General features: G+C 50.2%; 1 protein-coding gene across 4 annotated transcripts in view; it reads right to left on the bottom strand.

Moving 5' to 3' along the window:
* The window catches only part of HSPA12A (heat shock protein family A (Hsp70) member 12A), a 146,083-nt gene that overhangs the window by 35,930 nt on the left and 94,210 nt on the right, over window positions 1-15,943 (bottom strand). Inside the window, exon 1 of one of the 4 annotated variants that reach the window (XM_081823433.1) lies at window positions 12,458-12,864. The exons of the other annotated variants lie outside the window; for them this stretch is intronic. Within the exon in view, the coding sequence (XP_081679559.1) occupies window positions 12,458-12,503 (46 nt within the window). The 5' untranslated portion in view covers window positions 12,504-12,864. Of the gene's footprint in view, window positions 1-12,457; window positions 12,865-15,943 lie in introns of those variants that run through there. 4 annotated transcript variants of the gene reach the window in all.

The raw sequence follows: 15,943 nt of genomic DNA, 5'->3' as shown, positions 1-15,943 counted from the left end.
TTGCACAACACTGTGAATGCAATTAATGCCCCTGATCTGTACACTTAAAAATGATCAAAAGGGCAAATTTTATGTTATATATACTTTATCAAAATAAGAAATTTTTCCTTAAAAAAACTCAACTTGCTCATCTTAGAGGGAGAGCAATTTCTGATTCCTAGGAGCACCCATGGCTTGGTGCTCCTGAAAAGAGAACAGAGACGTAAGCCCAGCTCCTGGCCCAGCCTGCTGAAGTCCACTCTCTTTGCGAATCTCCCAGCTAAGGGCACCCCCTTCCATAAAGTAGGGGGAGTCCAGCCTCTCTGCTAGGGAGCCCAGCCAGATGGTCTTTCCCACCTGTTGGCAAGAAGTCTGCCCTGCCCACGGCCCCTTGGGCAGCCTGCAGAGAGATGCCATCCAGCAGTGGGAGCCACCTTCCCTCCACCTGCTACCTGCAAGGCCCACGGCCATGTGTCCACATTTGCACAGAAGGTCCTGGAAGACACCAAATGTCTAATTGCCCAGTAAATCTGGTGTTGGCAATTAGCAAACAAGCTATTATCTGCAGACAAACCATCCACCCTGCTGTCTGCTTGGTTCTAATTATCCCATCACTCAGCTCTTCTCAGAGCACGTCCCACTGACTCGCAAAAGAACATGTGTTGGGCCACACGTTGAACACATGCCTTGGGCCCCCAGAGGACTCCAGGATATGTGAGGACAAGAACCAAGGATTTTCTTGATTCTCTCTGTCCCTCCCTCACCCAATCCCTTGCTGATCACTTAGCCAGGCCTAGAGGCAATTAACCCTCATGGACTTCCTCCATCAGAAGTAAAAATGCAGCTGTACCATGTGATACTTTAAAACTGATTTGCATAGAAGCATGGAGGAGTAACATTTTTATAGATGCATGCATATCATACACACCCACATCTAGAGCTCTACATATCCCAAATCAAAGATAACTCACCAGTTAAGGTGTACCAATCCCGCACAGGAATACACAGAGCCAGGACTGACAACTTTGTTCTATTAGCTAACTATTTAGGATGTCCAAGTGGTGCTCAAAAATTCATAGGGGAAAGAATATGGAAAAGGCTATTTCAGGCCCTGAGGGGTATGGGCAATTTCTAGCATGCTAATCATCTCAACCAAGCCAGAGAGCTCTCATTCAATAGGTAATTAATTAGGAAAAAACACAACGGGGTCAATGGAATATTATCTATTGATCTATGGATATTTGACAGATCTGAGATAATAGACAACAGAAAAAAGTTGATATATGGAATTTCTATATGCACAAGGTACCTACTGCGTGTCCTGGCTACCGACCGCTTCCACATCGGCCATAATCCACAGTAAGAAATAACAACTGTCACTAACTGTGGACAATGAAAGCCAATACAGTAACATCTGCCCCGAGAATACACCCACCTACATGATATTCCAGTTCAAGGACAGAGGGCCTGAGCACATGGGGGATGGACAAACAAGGCAAAGTGAAAGGCCCAACAAGGATAGACATTTTTAGAGTGCAGGCTTGGGGGCCAGAAAGGAAGCTGATGGAAACTGAACTGAGACCCATGAGTGGCAAATCAGAGATTAAAGAAAAATACTCCACCAGAAAGTGTCATCAAGGGCAGAGCTGAGGGACCTGGGAGGTCTAAGAAATACCTACTCCACCGTTCCAGCTACATTAAATAGACACTCACAGCATCTTCCATGTCCAGCCCTATGTCCCCCTGAAGTGTGGTAACACAGAGGGATCTCATGATTTCACATCACAGAATCAGAAAAACACCGAACGTTTCAAGAATGCAAACAATCAGCCACAGAACCATGGTCAAGCTGAGGAGAAAGAGACCCTGAAGCGTTCTAGTAAACCAACAGAAAACAACTGTCCGGTCTCCTTTGTTATTCGTTTCAGATAATTTTACATCACTTCTGTCTTGTGTATTTACTATGCAGTTGGGTTTCTTTTTTAGTTTGTGGGAATATAAAAATAATTTGATAAGGATTTTTCTAGGTTCACTCAACCCAGGACCCACCTTCCAACACATTCTTCAACCAAGTCACTTTTAGAATAATTTTTGCAGCAAAGAGGGGTATTGAAAATATCTTTGAATCGAAGTAGAGGATATAAATAAGTAAAAGTCCGACTCAACCAACAAGTCTCCTGCCACAGGATTTTTTTTAGAACCCCAAACCAGATAATGGAGGAGAAACTAGTTGAACTTACTAGGTTAATACTCATCACTCGCCTTAGGGTTGTGAGAATTAAGACAGGTTTCGTCCGGGCTCCTGTTATAAAATGCCAGACATGTGAAAATCAGACACGTTTTTATTTGCTCCTGGTTCTAATGGCTTTAATCAAAGCAGAGGTTCTTAAAATAAAAAAACAGTCTTGATAAGAAACGTCAAAGCCAGCCGTAATTCATGAACTTGCTTGTCGTTCTCTGCTGGAGACATTAGTCAGCAAATGGCCGTGAGCACAGAATTGTAGACTTTCTGAGATACATAAAACTGATCCTGCTCCATAAATACAACATTTAAAAAAAATGAAGACAGAACCCTTGGGCTGACTTTCTCCCACAAGGCTCTAGCCTCATGTGAAATGACAGGTGGTCTCAACAATGGTGACTCCCCAGCTTTTCCGAATAGGCCTTCTTTCCAGCTGTCAGATTTATGTATCTATCAAATAAATGGTGGATTTCAAAAGGATTTTTAAGGTCTGGTCCTTATGATTTAAAAAATGCAATATATATTTTCATTTCTTTCCCCTCCTAGCTGTGAGATAACAGGTATTTGCTGACAATTGCCTAAAATCAGGCTATTTGAGAAAAGCTCTCCCTTTCTCTCTCTCTCCTTATATGCCTTCCCTGCATTGTCATCTTTGAAAATTGATCAGCTCAAGGTCATGTGTAGGTTACGGGCAAAAATCTTTTAAGAAGGAAAATAAAAAAATTTTATTACCCTATAACAGGCTTCATGGCTAGCTGAACTAATACATTATTACTGTAAGCTGAACTTCCATTTCAGTAAATAATTTATGGGTTTTTTTTTTTTTTTAATCACCATGGTTGATGTCCAGAGTAAATGGAAATTTTATTGGCGTGAACTGGAAGGCCCTTCTGGCTACAAAGAACACCAAGTGTAAAATAGCTGCTCTCCAGATGCTAAATAATAATTATGGAAATAAGTATTTATAGTGGCAGAAGCCACAGCACCAAGCCTAGCTGAGAGTGGGGGGCTGCATCAGGCCCATCCTGACACTGGGCAGCATCTTCCAGTTATCTACCCCCTGGGATGGTTCAGGAGATGAGGTGCCCCAACGAAGGAGAACTGGAACAGCTGGATTTCCTGAGAGACAGTGAGCCCCACAAGTCCCTGCAACCCCAGACCATGGTTGGGGCGGGGGTCTCACATGCACATGTGTGTCCGGACCACTGCTAGGGGAGGTGAGGAAATGGTTTCTAGACCAACAGTTCTTCCCACAACCTTCACGAATTACATCCAGCAACCTCACGGCCCTGACCCCTGGAACCCAGCATTTGGAGGGGCTCCACCAGATCACCCCACACAGTATTAAGATACTTCTGTCCCCCTGGCTTCTGTTCCATGGACCTTGGGCTCATCTGAGCAGGGCTATGTTTCACTTCCTCTCTGATTCCTCAGCTCCTGACATGTCACAGGCATTCAATAAATGTTGAGTGGGCAGATGGATGGATAGATAAAAGAATGGATGGATAGATAAAAGAAGGGATAGATGGGTGGATAGATGGGTGGGTGGATAGGTAGGTGGATGGACGTTGAGTGGACGGATAAAAGGATGGATAGTTGGGTGGATAGATGGATGGGTGGATGGATGGGTAGATGGATGGGTAGACAAACAGATGGATGTTTCTATGTACACCCAAAAGTGGATTCAGTGACTATCCACAGATTTGGAGGATTACAGAGGTCTTTCCCAACAGAGGCATTGACCCCTCTGAGTCAGAATATTAGTAATACATGTGCTAAGTTACCTACCTCTAACAATGTGTGGTCAGCTCTCAAAGCACCCAGACCTGCCTCTCTCCTTAGACGTCCCCTTTGGTCAGTGCAACCACCATGGCTCCCAGCTAGAGCTCCTAGACTCCTCCCTTCCGTCTTACCGCATTCTCAAGCCAAGTCATTCCTGTGAGAGATTCTGTTTCTACTCTGACAGGTCTGGGACCACTGAAAACTTGCATTTCTAGTGAGTTCCTGTGTCATCCTGATCAGCCCCAGAGACTGACTCCTACAGCTTAAGACACTTAAGAGACATCACGACTCCAGTCATTGCAATGCACGGACCATACTGGATCGTGATTCAAATGAACAAAACAAGAGCAAATAGAGTGGGCAGAGAGGGCCACCAGCTCGGGCCGCAGAGCCCAGGGGCAGGTCTCCTCAGAACCAGGACAGCTTAGGAAGAGGAAGGGCAAAGCCAGAGTTGGCTCTTTGGCTGTTGTTCATAGAGGGATGTAAGGAAAACAAACGGCTCCCGCTGATGATGCAGACTTTGGGTGGGCTGGGTAGCTGGAGAACCCGTAGGTGTGAACGTTCACCTCTCTCTGGACACACCTTCCCCCTCTGTGAAGTGGGAGGGCCTCTATCACTATGTTTCAATAAACAAAGGACATAATTCATGAGAAACCCTCTGAAATAAATAACTGCCCCACCCACCATCTGCCGCATTCCTTCCTGGGATCAGCTATTTAGGTACAGTTTTGACTCCAGGCTCTTGTACAGGTTTATTCAGACTCACATTATTAATTTGAAATTATTAGAAATGTACAAACCCAGAAATATATCAGGAAAACTCTCCTAGTCAACAATCACCAAATGTGAATTTCATGCCAAGCTCTGAGCTTTAGAGGTGTAACTCACGAAATCCTGCTGTGTGAGGGGGCTGTGAGGTGTGGTCATTCTTCCCATTCCATGGATGAGAAAAGTAAGGCCCAGAAGGTTAGGAAAGAAGCCCATGCTGTCAGGATGTCGCCCAGCTGCACAGAGTTCTCCAGCTCTGAGCCTGCATGCCTGCGCTGTGCCCAATGTCATGTCTCCAACAGGTGCCACTCATGATAGATGAAGCTACAAGAGAGATGTGACCCATTTCACAGGTGAGTAAACAGCGTGAGGAAAATCAGGAGGGCACAATCACAGGGCATTGTCATGCCCCAGCTGGCTAGCTCCACCTCTGGGCTCAGAAGACTGTGGAGCTCCTCCTTCTTTAGGTTCTGAAGTCCATTAGGGCTCTGCATCTTGAAAGCCTTAATTCTTCAAATCCAAAGATCAGGGCGTGGGAGGGGCTGCTGATAACATGGGAGTTAAAGGTACAAGTTCAGGGTCAGGAAAGCTTGAGTTCAAATCCCAGGATGGCCACTTCCCAGATGCATGACTTTGGGCGAGCTACTTTATTTCTCAGAGCCTTGATTTTCTCTTCTGGAAACTGGGGGGCAGGGGGATCATGATGATGGTGATATATTTTATAGGGTCGCTCTAAGGACAGAATGAAATGATACCTATAAACCCTGGTGCATGGCAAGCACTCAGTAAATTATAGATGTTATTTATTATCATTACCATCATCATCAAATAGGTCCAACTGCTGTTGCAAAATAGGCCATGTGTCTACACCAGGGGACAGGCCGAGTGCCCACAGATGCGCAGTCAGCTAATGCATTTCCTTTCAATGGTGCTTCCAGGCTTGTTAATCAAGGATAAAAAGACCCACTGGACAGAAACTTGGCACATGGAACCCTCAGGGAAACTCTTAGCGATGGGATCGGGGCTGTTGCTGCCACGGGTGAGAGAGACTGCCTGATCCCGACTTCACTGCTCAGCCCATCTGCTCACCCCAGCGGCACGTTCAGAAGGACGGAGGAGAATCTGGGAGGCCACCTGCCCCACTCCCACCAGGGAATGAAATGCAGGCTTTCCTGTTCTCTACAGTGAAGCACACTTCAAAACTGAACAAGTCAATGAAAAAGCTCTGTCCCACTCCAAGGAAAAGATGCTACCTGCTTGGGCCCCGGGAAGACCCTGGCCTTCCCCAGTTTCCATCATGAACAGCCCTGGGGCAGCTCAGTCCACAGTGGTGCTTACTGTACTGAAGTTACAGACAGAGCCATTCTGGCCCGCTGGTCTCACACACAGTGGAATCCTTCACCTCCCGAACATTCGCCATCTGTCCCTGGGGAGAGGTGAGGGAGAGGCAGAACAGGAGGTGAGGGTGGGGGAGACAGACAGCTGAGCCTTCCTGATGAGGGAGAGCTGTACCATCTCCAGGCAGGAAGGGGTGCCCTTAGCCCAGGTGTACCCCTAGCGGGGGAACCCGAGCATGAACTTCCCATTACAAACCCCTCTGGAGAGTGTCTTAACAGAAGAGACACTGTGCACGGCACAAAGGCGCCTACGTTAGGGGAAGGGATGTCTCCCAAGCAGGGCTGCATCCACCCATAGGCAGGGGTGCCATTTTCGTACCACAAAGGTACCACCCGAAGCCAAGAAATGAAGAGCTCTATCACCTAGAGTAGGCACCATTTTCCAATTTTTGCACCCAGAGCAGATCTTTTTCTAATTCATCTGAGAGCACTCTAAAAGGTAGCCGTGGCACTTAGTAGTCAAATGAGAAAAGTAAAATGGCTGGTAAGGCACTGAGTTCCCCATCACTAGAGGGGTTCAACCACTCAATTGTAGAAGAGTAACAGAGGGTCGGAGAAACCGGGGGTAGGTGGGAACTAGACTGTATAGATTCATGCATTCTGCCTAGATTCACTATGCACTTACTACCCATCAGGAGCTGCGTGGAGGCTGTGTTGCAATGTGGTGAAGCCCAGGGGAGGGCTGGTCCAAATCCCAGCTCAGTTACTTACTGGCCTTGGTGGATCCTGCTGTGTCTACCCACAATCCATTTTGTTCTTCTTAACTAAACCTCCATTTTACATGACTATCATGGAGGCGGCGGAGGGGGACCTTTCCCCAGACCCAGGGCTGATCCCGGATGATTGAAACCGATCATGGCAAACCCCCTCCCCTTACCAACGACAGAAGTGGGAATGGGTGTGTGACTCAGTGTGGGCCCATGGAGCATGAAGGAAAGTCACCTGGGGGCTTCTGGGAAAGAAATATTCTTACTCTAAAGCCAGTGCCCTGAGGAAGAGCCCGTGGGCACCATCTTGCCACCAGCCTGAGATGCAGATACCACCAAAAGAACCTCCATCTGTTCCTGATGGGGTCCGTGAGCTGCCAAATCAACCTGCTTTGGGGCTTGCTGGGCTTCTGGACTTTCTATTCAGAGTTATAATTAATTTCCTTTTTCTGGAAACAAGACAAAGTCAGGTTTTCCATGCTTTGCTGCTAAAAACTGATTCATAGCTGTGCGACCTTAAACAAGTGACTAAACTTCTCTGTGGCTCGGTTTTCTGTCTGTATTAAAGAGGATAATAATAACTCTTACCTCTCAGGGTTAATGAGGATTAAATAAGAATGCTGCAGGCAAAGGTCTTAACAAGTGTAGCTATTATTATTTATACGGTGGCTCATTTTATCCTTACAAACAATCGACGTAGAAAGTAAGTCGTTATTAGCCCCATTTGACAGTGAAGGAAACCATGGCACAGAGAGGTTAAGCATCTTCCTGAAATCACACAGTAGTGAGTGCCTGCCCCAATGCCTGAGCTCCTTCGCTCCATCACACTCCAGCCGCGAGGTTCCAGGACTCCGTGACTGGCCAGAGTCTGCACCCGGGGCAGCTGGTGACACTGCACAGCGAGGAATGAGAGCTGCGAGGTTGGGGGGGAGTCGGGGAGGGCCTGCAAACAGGCACGAGCTTCTTTTCAGAGTGATGAAAATATTCTGGAATTTGACAGTGGTGATGGTTACACAACCTTGCAGATGTCCTAAGAGCCACCAAATTGTATACTTTAAAATGGTGGATTTTATGGTAAGTTAATTTTTTTATGATATGTGAATCTCACGTTAAAAAAAAAAAATCAAAGAGCTGCTGGAAACCACCCTGTAAGGAAAACTGTCCCCCGTCCCGCCTGCACTCAGGAGCACAGCCCTCCTCCCTGGAAGTAGACATTAGTCACCTCCCCCCACACACACACACCCTGGCCACCACTCCCTCCCGCCCTCCCTCCATCCCTGGGCAGCCGCCAACCTCTCCCCAGACACCCTGCTCTTTGGCAGCATGTGAACCCGGGCCCAGAGCAGGGCCGGCGCCCCAGCCACCAGCTGTGTTTTCCCTTTCCCCCCAGATGCTCCGAAGCTGCGGGCTGGACCGAACCGAAGGCCACGCTCCATCCTGATGGAGAGCCGCTCTCAGACGACTTGTCGGGGCTCCCCCCGCAGACAGGCAGGCTAGAGGTGTTCTGGAATCCATGCTAGAAGATGCCCAATAACCTGTGGCCGGAACTAGCCCTCAGCTGAAGTCACCGCCCCATCTTGTCAGGAGGGCAAACTGCATCAGCCTTGGATCATTGTTCTGTGTAACTACTTACATGTGCCGTCACCACTGAGCGAGGGTCCTGGGGCTGGTAGGTGTTCAGGAACCTGCCTGAGAAATTGCTGCTTCCAGAAGATAGAGAAAAAGAGAAGGCAAGTGTGTGAACCATCCACTGCAGCCCGGACAGGGGGGCTTCCAAGGGGGTGACTCATAGGAGGAGCTCCCCAGGATGCTGGACACCGCCAGGAACCAAATGCCCTCTCGGCACTGGTGGCCCAGCTCTGTACCCAGAACATTGCTCACAGGGTGGCCAAATATTTCCATGTTAGCAGGAAGGACAGAAAGTCCTTTCCAAGACTTTTAAAGACTTTTTAAGTTTAAAATCCCTCATTCTTACTTTTTTTATACAAAACCTTCAATGAGGGATTGGCATTCATACAAATAAAGAATTAGTAAACTGGGTTAAGATATTAACTTTAAATTTTGCTAAGTTAAGCAGGCATGGCAAAATTTCAAGAGAAACTCCCTCTTGAAAGGATTTAAAATAGAATATCTACATCCAGAGCTGGAGAGGGAGATCAAAACAAAGAAAGAAAACCAATGAACAATTCCCCCAGGACCAAATCTGCTCAAAGTCTTTTCCCAGGGAGTAGAAAGGCCATGCAAAGGTACTTTCTGGGGAATGAGGCTGACTTCCTCAGGCTAGTCCACGGAGCAAGGGCCAGACTCCGAGCCACAGGACCCAGAGTGTCTCCCAAAGCATCTCAAGGCCCACCTGAGACCAAGCAGCTTTGATGAGGGGGGTAGAGCCTTAATACACTATATGAATATACTCCATGCATCCCCAGGAAATGCTGCACACTCTGTGTTTAGGAGCCACAGGGAGGCCACGCAGATGGTCCCAGCTGCGCACACACCCCAGAGCGTGTGTGTTGCATGTGCACAAGTGGGCACACAGCCTCCAGGACCCCTGTTCCAGCCACTGCAGTGCCCGGGTGGGTCAGAACCGAGGCCCAGGGAATGGGACTTCGCACCCCCGCACACACCATCTGGAGAGGGCCAACTGCCCAAGCTGGGGACTAGGAAGGACCACTGGGGCATCTGTAAGCCCAGGTGGTCTGTCTGTGGCTTTTTATTACCGTTCTCCCACAGGCCTGTCCCTCCCAGGATGCAGGCCTGCCTGCTTCATTAAGCCCAACCATGTGCACGGGCAGCTTCTCTGACTTCATTGTTATCTTTAACAGCTCCTTCTGGAACTCAATTAATCAACAGCCATCTCCTCTGCAGAGCAGAACGCTCCAGACACAGAGTGACCGGCCTGACTCACGGCAAGCACACTCCCACTGAGACAGAACGTCCGAGCGCAGAGCAGTGACCTCCCCCTCTGGCCAGTGACTCACAGGAAGTGACCACAGGAATGCTCCCGACAGGAAAAGTGGGAGCTGGTGACAGGGACACCTGGACAGGTGTCGCCTCCCTGCCTCTCTCCCCCCACAGACCCAGTCTAGAAGGTCTTGACGATGTGGACACAACGTTGAGGACATTCTGGGTTAGTGAACAAGAAGATTCTAGAAGCCAAATATGCAGTGGGGAATTTCTACCCAAGCTGAACACATCCCTGCCCTAGGACCCAGCAACTCCATGACTAAGATTCTACTCAAGAGAAGGGAGCGTATACAGGCGTCCACAAAAAAGATCTGTTCCAGAATATTCACAGCAGCTTTTTTTTCATAATCACCAAAAACTGGAAGCAATCCAAACATCCATCAATAAAAGAATGCATGAACCAGGTGTGGTATCACTGTACGATGAAGCAGGACTCTGCAGGGCAATCACTTCAGCATTACCTGGGAAGTTCATCCACTAGGGTGCACGTGAAACAGCGCCCCCGTCCCCCTCAAACCCTGCGTGTCTGTCCGTGCTCTCCTTTGCCCCATCCCCATTGGGCTGCCATGAGTCTTGTCCAGAGGACATGTCTCACATGCATATTTAATTCATGAGAATCCAACTCTGAATTATCAGGCCAAAACAGGGTGAATGATTTCAATTCAAACATTGTAATTAAGAAAACTGTAAAATTCTATTTGCACTCTTTATTAGACACTGGGGTAAGTGCCACAGGGGCACTGGGGTACGGGAGGCAGTCCCAGGGTGGTGATACTTGACTGGCATCTTCAAGGGCAAGTTTGCTGAGTGAACAAGACGGGGAGAGAACACCAGGCAAAAGGAACAGCATGGGCAAAGGCAGAGAGCTGTGGAGAGCGTCCCGGAGGGCCCCACACTCTGCCTCCAGGCTGCTCCCCTGGAATCATGTCACAACCACCAATTTCATCAGGTTACTCTAAGCCTCAAGCACCTACCGTGGCTCTCTATTGCCCTGCCTATCAGATCTAGCTTGTTAACCCATCAGACGCCTCCCTTAGCCCCTCACCGCTGCCCCATCATTACTGTCCCCACAAACCCCTGCACCAGCTGGACTGTTCTCTGCCATCTGGGAAGCCATCTCCCACCCCCAGGCCTGGCTCAAGCACCCGTCGGCAGGGAGAAAAGGCCCCGCTGTCCTTCCCCCACCCACTCCGCCACCGCTGTCATTCCCATGGGAGGAGCTGACCCTCACAGCTGCTCTCCAACCCGCCACAGCCCCGGGCTACTCTTCCAGGGTTGGGGATGGGATTGAAAACCTGAAGTTGGCCGGGCCTGGGAAGACACCCGTTCCACCCTCACCAGCTCTGCCACAGACAGAACTGTGTCCCGGGCCTCAGTTTCCACAGCTGCAAAGTGGGTAACAACTATTGCCCCTCACAGGGCTGTGTGAAGATACAAGGGAAGACCTGTAAGAAAATTCCAGCTCTGAGCTGGGTCCAGAGCAGGTGCTCAAGAAGCACAGGCTCTTCTGCTGTCCCAAGACCCAGAGCACCGATGTGCTGGCTGAGGATTTCTACCTGAATCTCCACCAAAGGGCCACGACGCCCCTGCCTGGACCAGAGGAGGCCCACACCATCACGACGCACCCCCAGAAACCACTGCGGGCCAACGGGGTGACCACCAACCCCCAGTCCCGAGGCTGGTCAGGCTGACTCATGCTGTCCTTCACAGCCCCACAATTTCCACCCAAGCTGAACGCATCCCTGCCCTGGGACCCCGCAATGCCACAACCCGGATTCTACGCGTGAGAAGTGAGTGTACGTATGCATCCACAAAAAGATCTGTTCCAGAATGTTTACAGCAGTTTTTTCGTCAGCTCCAAAAACCAGAAATGATCCAAACATCCATCAGTAGAATGGAGGAACCAAGTGTGGTATAGCCTGACCAGGAAACAGTACTCAGCAATAAAAAGGGAACAAAGTATCAATACACTCAACAATATGAATGAACCTCAGAAGCACTGTGTTGAGTAAAAGACCCCGGACCTGAAGGAAGATTCCATCCATGTGAAGTTCAAGAACAGGTAGGTACATCTGAAGTGAAAGATGTCGCAACAGTGGTTCCTCACAGGGTGGGTAGATAGAGCCTGGGACAAGGCACAAAGGAATGTCCTGGAGTGATAAAAATACCCTGTATCTTGCTTGGTGCCGTGGTGACACAGTGTATCAGTTTCCTATTGCTGCTAAAATAATTTATTATAAACACAGTGACTTAAAACCAGAGAGTTCTGGAGTTCTCCTGGTTCTGGAGGTCTCAAGTCTGAAATGGGTCTCACTGGGCTAAATTCAAGGGGCTAGCCGGGCCGTGTTCCTTCTGGACACTCCGGAAGAAAAGCCCTTTCCTTGCCTTTTCCAGCTTCTCAAGGACATCTGCAGTCCTTGGCTCGGGTCCCCTTCCTCTGTCTTCAAAGCCAGCAACAGAGCATCTTCCAATCCCCCTCTGTCTCTGACTCTCCTTCACTTAGAAGGACCCTTGGGATGACACTGGGCCCACACAGATAATTCAGGATAATCTCCTCTTCCCAGGACCCGTGATTTCATCACATCTGCAAAGTCCCTCTGCCATGCAAGGTAACATACCGTGAATGTTCCAGGGGAGTAGGACATGGACATCTTCGGAGGGCATTCTTCGGCCTCCCACACATGGTATGCACGCATGTGGACATTCATCACTTCAGGTGCAGGCTTCACAGCCCGAAGCTTCATTGTTCGTCAGTTATACTCATCACCACAACTCTAAAGAGCACACGGGGCAGGCTGTGGGTGTCACTTCCCAAGAACGGCTTTGCGGGGACCCCCTCACTTGATCCCTAATCCACCCTGCGCCATCGCCCTGCTCTACAGAAACTGAGGTGCAGGTGAGTGAAAACCTCTCCTGCAGCTGGAAGGACACAAGGCTCTTCTGAGTCCAAGTCTGAGGACTCCCAAGCCCAGCTCCTCAAGGTCACCGAAGACCCCTCCTACAGGGGTCAGGACAGTGACACCAAGGAAAAGAGGTTTCCTTTAATGCCCCCCTTTTACTGCGATGTGGGTACAAGAGTTTCCCCCTAACTCTGCTCTAAGAAAAACAACGGGACCAGGGGAATGAGAAAAGAAAAGTCGAGGTAGGGACGGTGGAGCTAGGGACACTAAACTAGAGAGCCCCGCCTGGTCTAGAGGGGCGGAGACCCAGACTTTCCTGGTAGATCTCCCATGCATTGCAAGTATAGGGAAGGCAATGAAAGGTGTGAGCACACGTTTATCTGCAGGTCCCCCTCCCTGCCCCCGCCGCTTGCCACCTGGCACAGCCCACACTGCCCCTCCCCCCTGCCCCTCCAGGCCCACCAGTGAGCACCAGCCTCGCCCCTGCAGGGCATGGGGCACTTGCACTGAGCCTGCTGGAAAGAAATAAGACTGCTCCTGTGAGAAGGAACCTGACAGCTCCTGGGGCAAGACCACGGAGGCAGCTATAATGAAGCCTCCTGCCTGCAGCCAGTGCCCCTTCCAGATGGGACCAAAGGCGCTGCTCTAGCAGGGAGCCGCTCCCACCACCGAGGCCCCTGCAAGGAGAAGGGGTGGGGCTTCCAGGCCTATTCGCCATTTTGCCAGATGTCCACCTGGGGGCCCCTGACCACACCCCAATATCTGGGGCCTGGATCACCTTTATCCAGGTTCTAGCAGAGCTCTGGGGGGCCAGCCATGGCCAGGAGCACCCCAGCCAAGAACCTCAGGAGCTCTGGGAAGAGATGGTGAGGACTACTCTCCAGCACCCCCAACACACACTTGCACAGAGCCCTGCCTTGGTGAGTGCCCAACCCATCCTGCTCCCAGGGTGTTTGGTACAAGGGAAGCAAGGCTACTTGGGGGTGGCTTTCTTGCAGCTGTGGACAAAGGATGTGAGGGAGCGTGACACAAGTGATCCAGGACAAAAATTTTTGAAGAACCCACACCTCGGCCTCAGAAACCAGCAGGCCCACCACCCACTCTCTCCCTGTGGAACCTTAAGCAAGGACCATAAACTTTCGAGCCTCTGTGTTCTCATTCATAAAAGGAGGGTAGCACCCACTATCTCGTGGTGCTAGGTTTCACGAAAGCCCATCTATTAGCTTTGTCTCGCTATGCCTGGCAAGTCTGGAATTTCTGAACACCAAGGGATTAACGGGCATGGTGACGTTGACTCTGGGCTTGGGGTCCCGGCTGTCCCTTCTTTTCTTCTTTTGGATGCTATTTTCCTTGATGGACATGTAATGGTTTTTTCATGAGAAGCAGAGTCATCTTTTTTTCACCCAGTACCTACCCAGAACAACTGCATGGGGCAGAGGAGGTGGTTGGGTGGGGTGGGGTGCTCAGAGGTTGGCTTCCACACATCACTTCCTGCAGCCTTCCTGGGGGTCCTGCTGTCCAGCCGCAGCGCTGGTCCTGCCCGAGGCCCCTGCCTGCTCCTCTGTTTCCTGCACCAGGACCCCAGTGATCACCCAGTGATCAGCTCCCAGTGATCACCCAGCTCCCACCTCCTGGGGGCCAGCTCTCTGCCAGGCCAATCTCCCCAGCAGCCCCGTGGAGTGGTTTTTATTCCTTAGCTCCATCCTACAGATGAGGAAACACAGCCCCATAGCAAGTACAACACAGAGCTGAAACTGGAACTCAGGACCTGAGCTCATCCTGCAGTCCCATACAGCCTCCCAACAGGGAGCAGAGCTCAGGGACCCTGCCTGGAAGGGGGTCTAGAACTGCCTTGGCCTCAGCCTCCTCCAAGACCAGGAGGGGAGCTACACTTTATGGGTGTCGCTTCTGGCTTCAATACTCAACCCTCCCCGCCCCCCCACAATGTCCCCAAATGTTCTCTGCCTGAAGTGGGCCATCCTGGTGCTGAGACAGAAAATTTGCCACCCTGCAGGGTCGGGAGGGAAGGGGGAGGTGCTCTGCGTGGGTTCCAGGCCTCACCCTGGGCTCCTAGGACCTGGCTCTACCCGCTGGGCTCCAACCTTTCCAACCAACACTGTCCGAGGCTTTAATCATTCACATCTGGTCAGAGCCCGGGTGTTCAGTTGCCAAATCTGAGCACGAGCCTGGAGCTGGCCATGTCCAGGAGATGACCATCTGGCCCCCTATGGGTCCTGGGCCCTGAGGCTTGGGGGAAGCGGGCAGGGAGGGTCACCTTGAGTTGTAAGCATATTCACAGATGGAAACTAATTTGCAAATTCTCTGTGAGAGTGGCACTGCCTATGAGCTGGGGCTGGGGAATGGCACGAGAGAGGAGCTCCGAGGGCAGAAGCAGGTGAGGGGCTGCGTCCTGGGAGGGGAAATCCTGACTGCTCTTCAGTGAGTCACTGGATGATCAGGGCCATCCTTCTGCCACGATCACTGTATTTTGGGCTTCTGTGTTCGTTCTGGGGCTTATTTCAATCTCACTGCTAATACTTCATTAGAAAGGGGCCCTGCCACCCTCCTCCACACTAAGATTTTTTAGGGCCAATCCTAACAGGACGCCCGCTGCCTTCTGCAGCATCTTTGTATTCTCTTCGGGCCTTACTCTACAGGAAGACATGCCCCTTCCATAACATAACTCGGTGAGGAGGGCTGTTTTCCCATATGAATATGCATTCAACACACAAGGTATAGATACAAATAATAAGCAGGACAAAGAACATTCCTACTGCTCCTCGATAAATTCCATCCTGCTGGTTCGTCGTCTTCCTTCTGGAGGACCTCAGGCTCTGGCCCCCAGAATGTGACACTTTGGGATTCCACTACTGAATGTTTGGGAAGACCCAAGGAGTGCAGTGTTAGGGCAATGTCTGTGACCTGCTGAGTTCTTTGGGCTTCATTTCTGAATGAACCATACGAACCCCAAGGGAAGACCTATCAGAAGCTTCTAACATCTCTTAGTCTTTCCCTTCTTTTGTCTGTCTCTGTCTCTCTCCGTCCCTCTCCATCTCTGCTACTGCCTTTCTCCCCACGAATACATACATGTGAACACATGTGTACACACACACACACACACACACACACACACACCCCAGCCTCTCCTGGGACAGTTCTGATGGGACCCGGCAGCATCAGGTCTTTGCTGGGTCTCTGGCACCT

This window comes from Leptonychotes weddellii, chromosome 6 (genome assembly GCF_054177405.1).
Source record: "Leptonychotes weddellii isolate Sample4059 chromosome 6, ASM5417740v2, whole genome shotgun sequence".
NCBI classification, from domain to species: domain Eukaryota; kingdom Metazoa; phylum Chordata; class Mammalia; order Carnivora; family Phocidae; genus Leptonychotes; species Leptonychotes weddellii.
The sequence above is the reverse complement of the archived record's forward strand: the minus strand, read 5'-3'. Positions and strand labels throughout refer to the sequence as shown.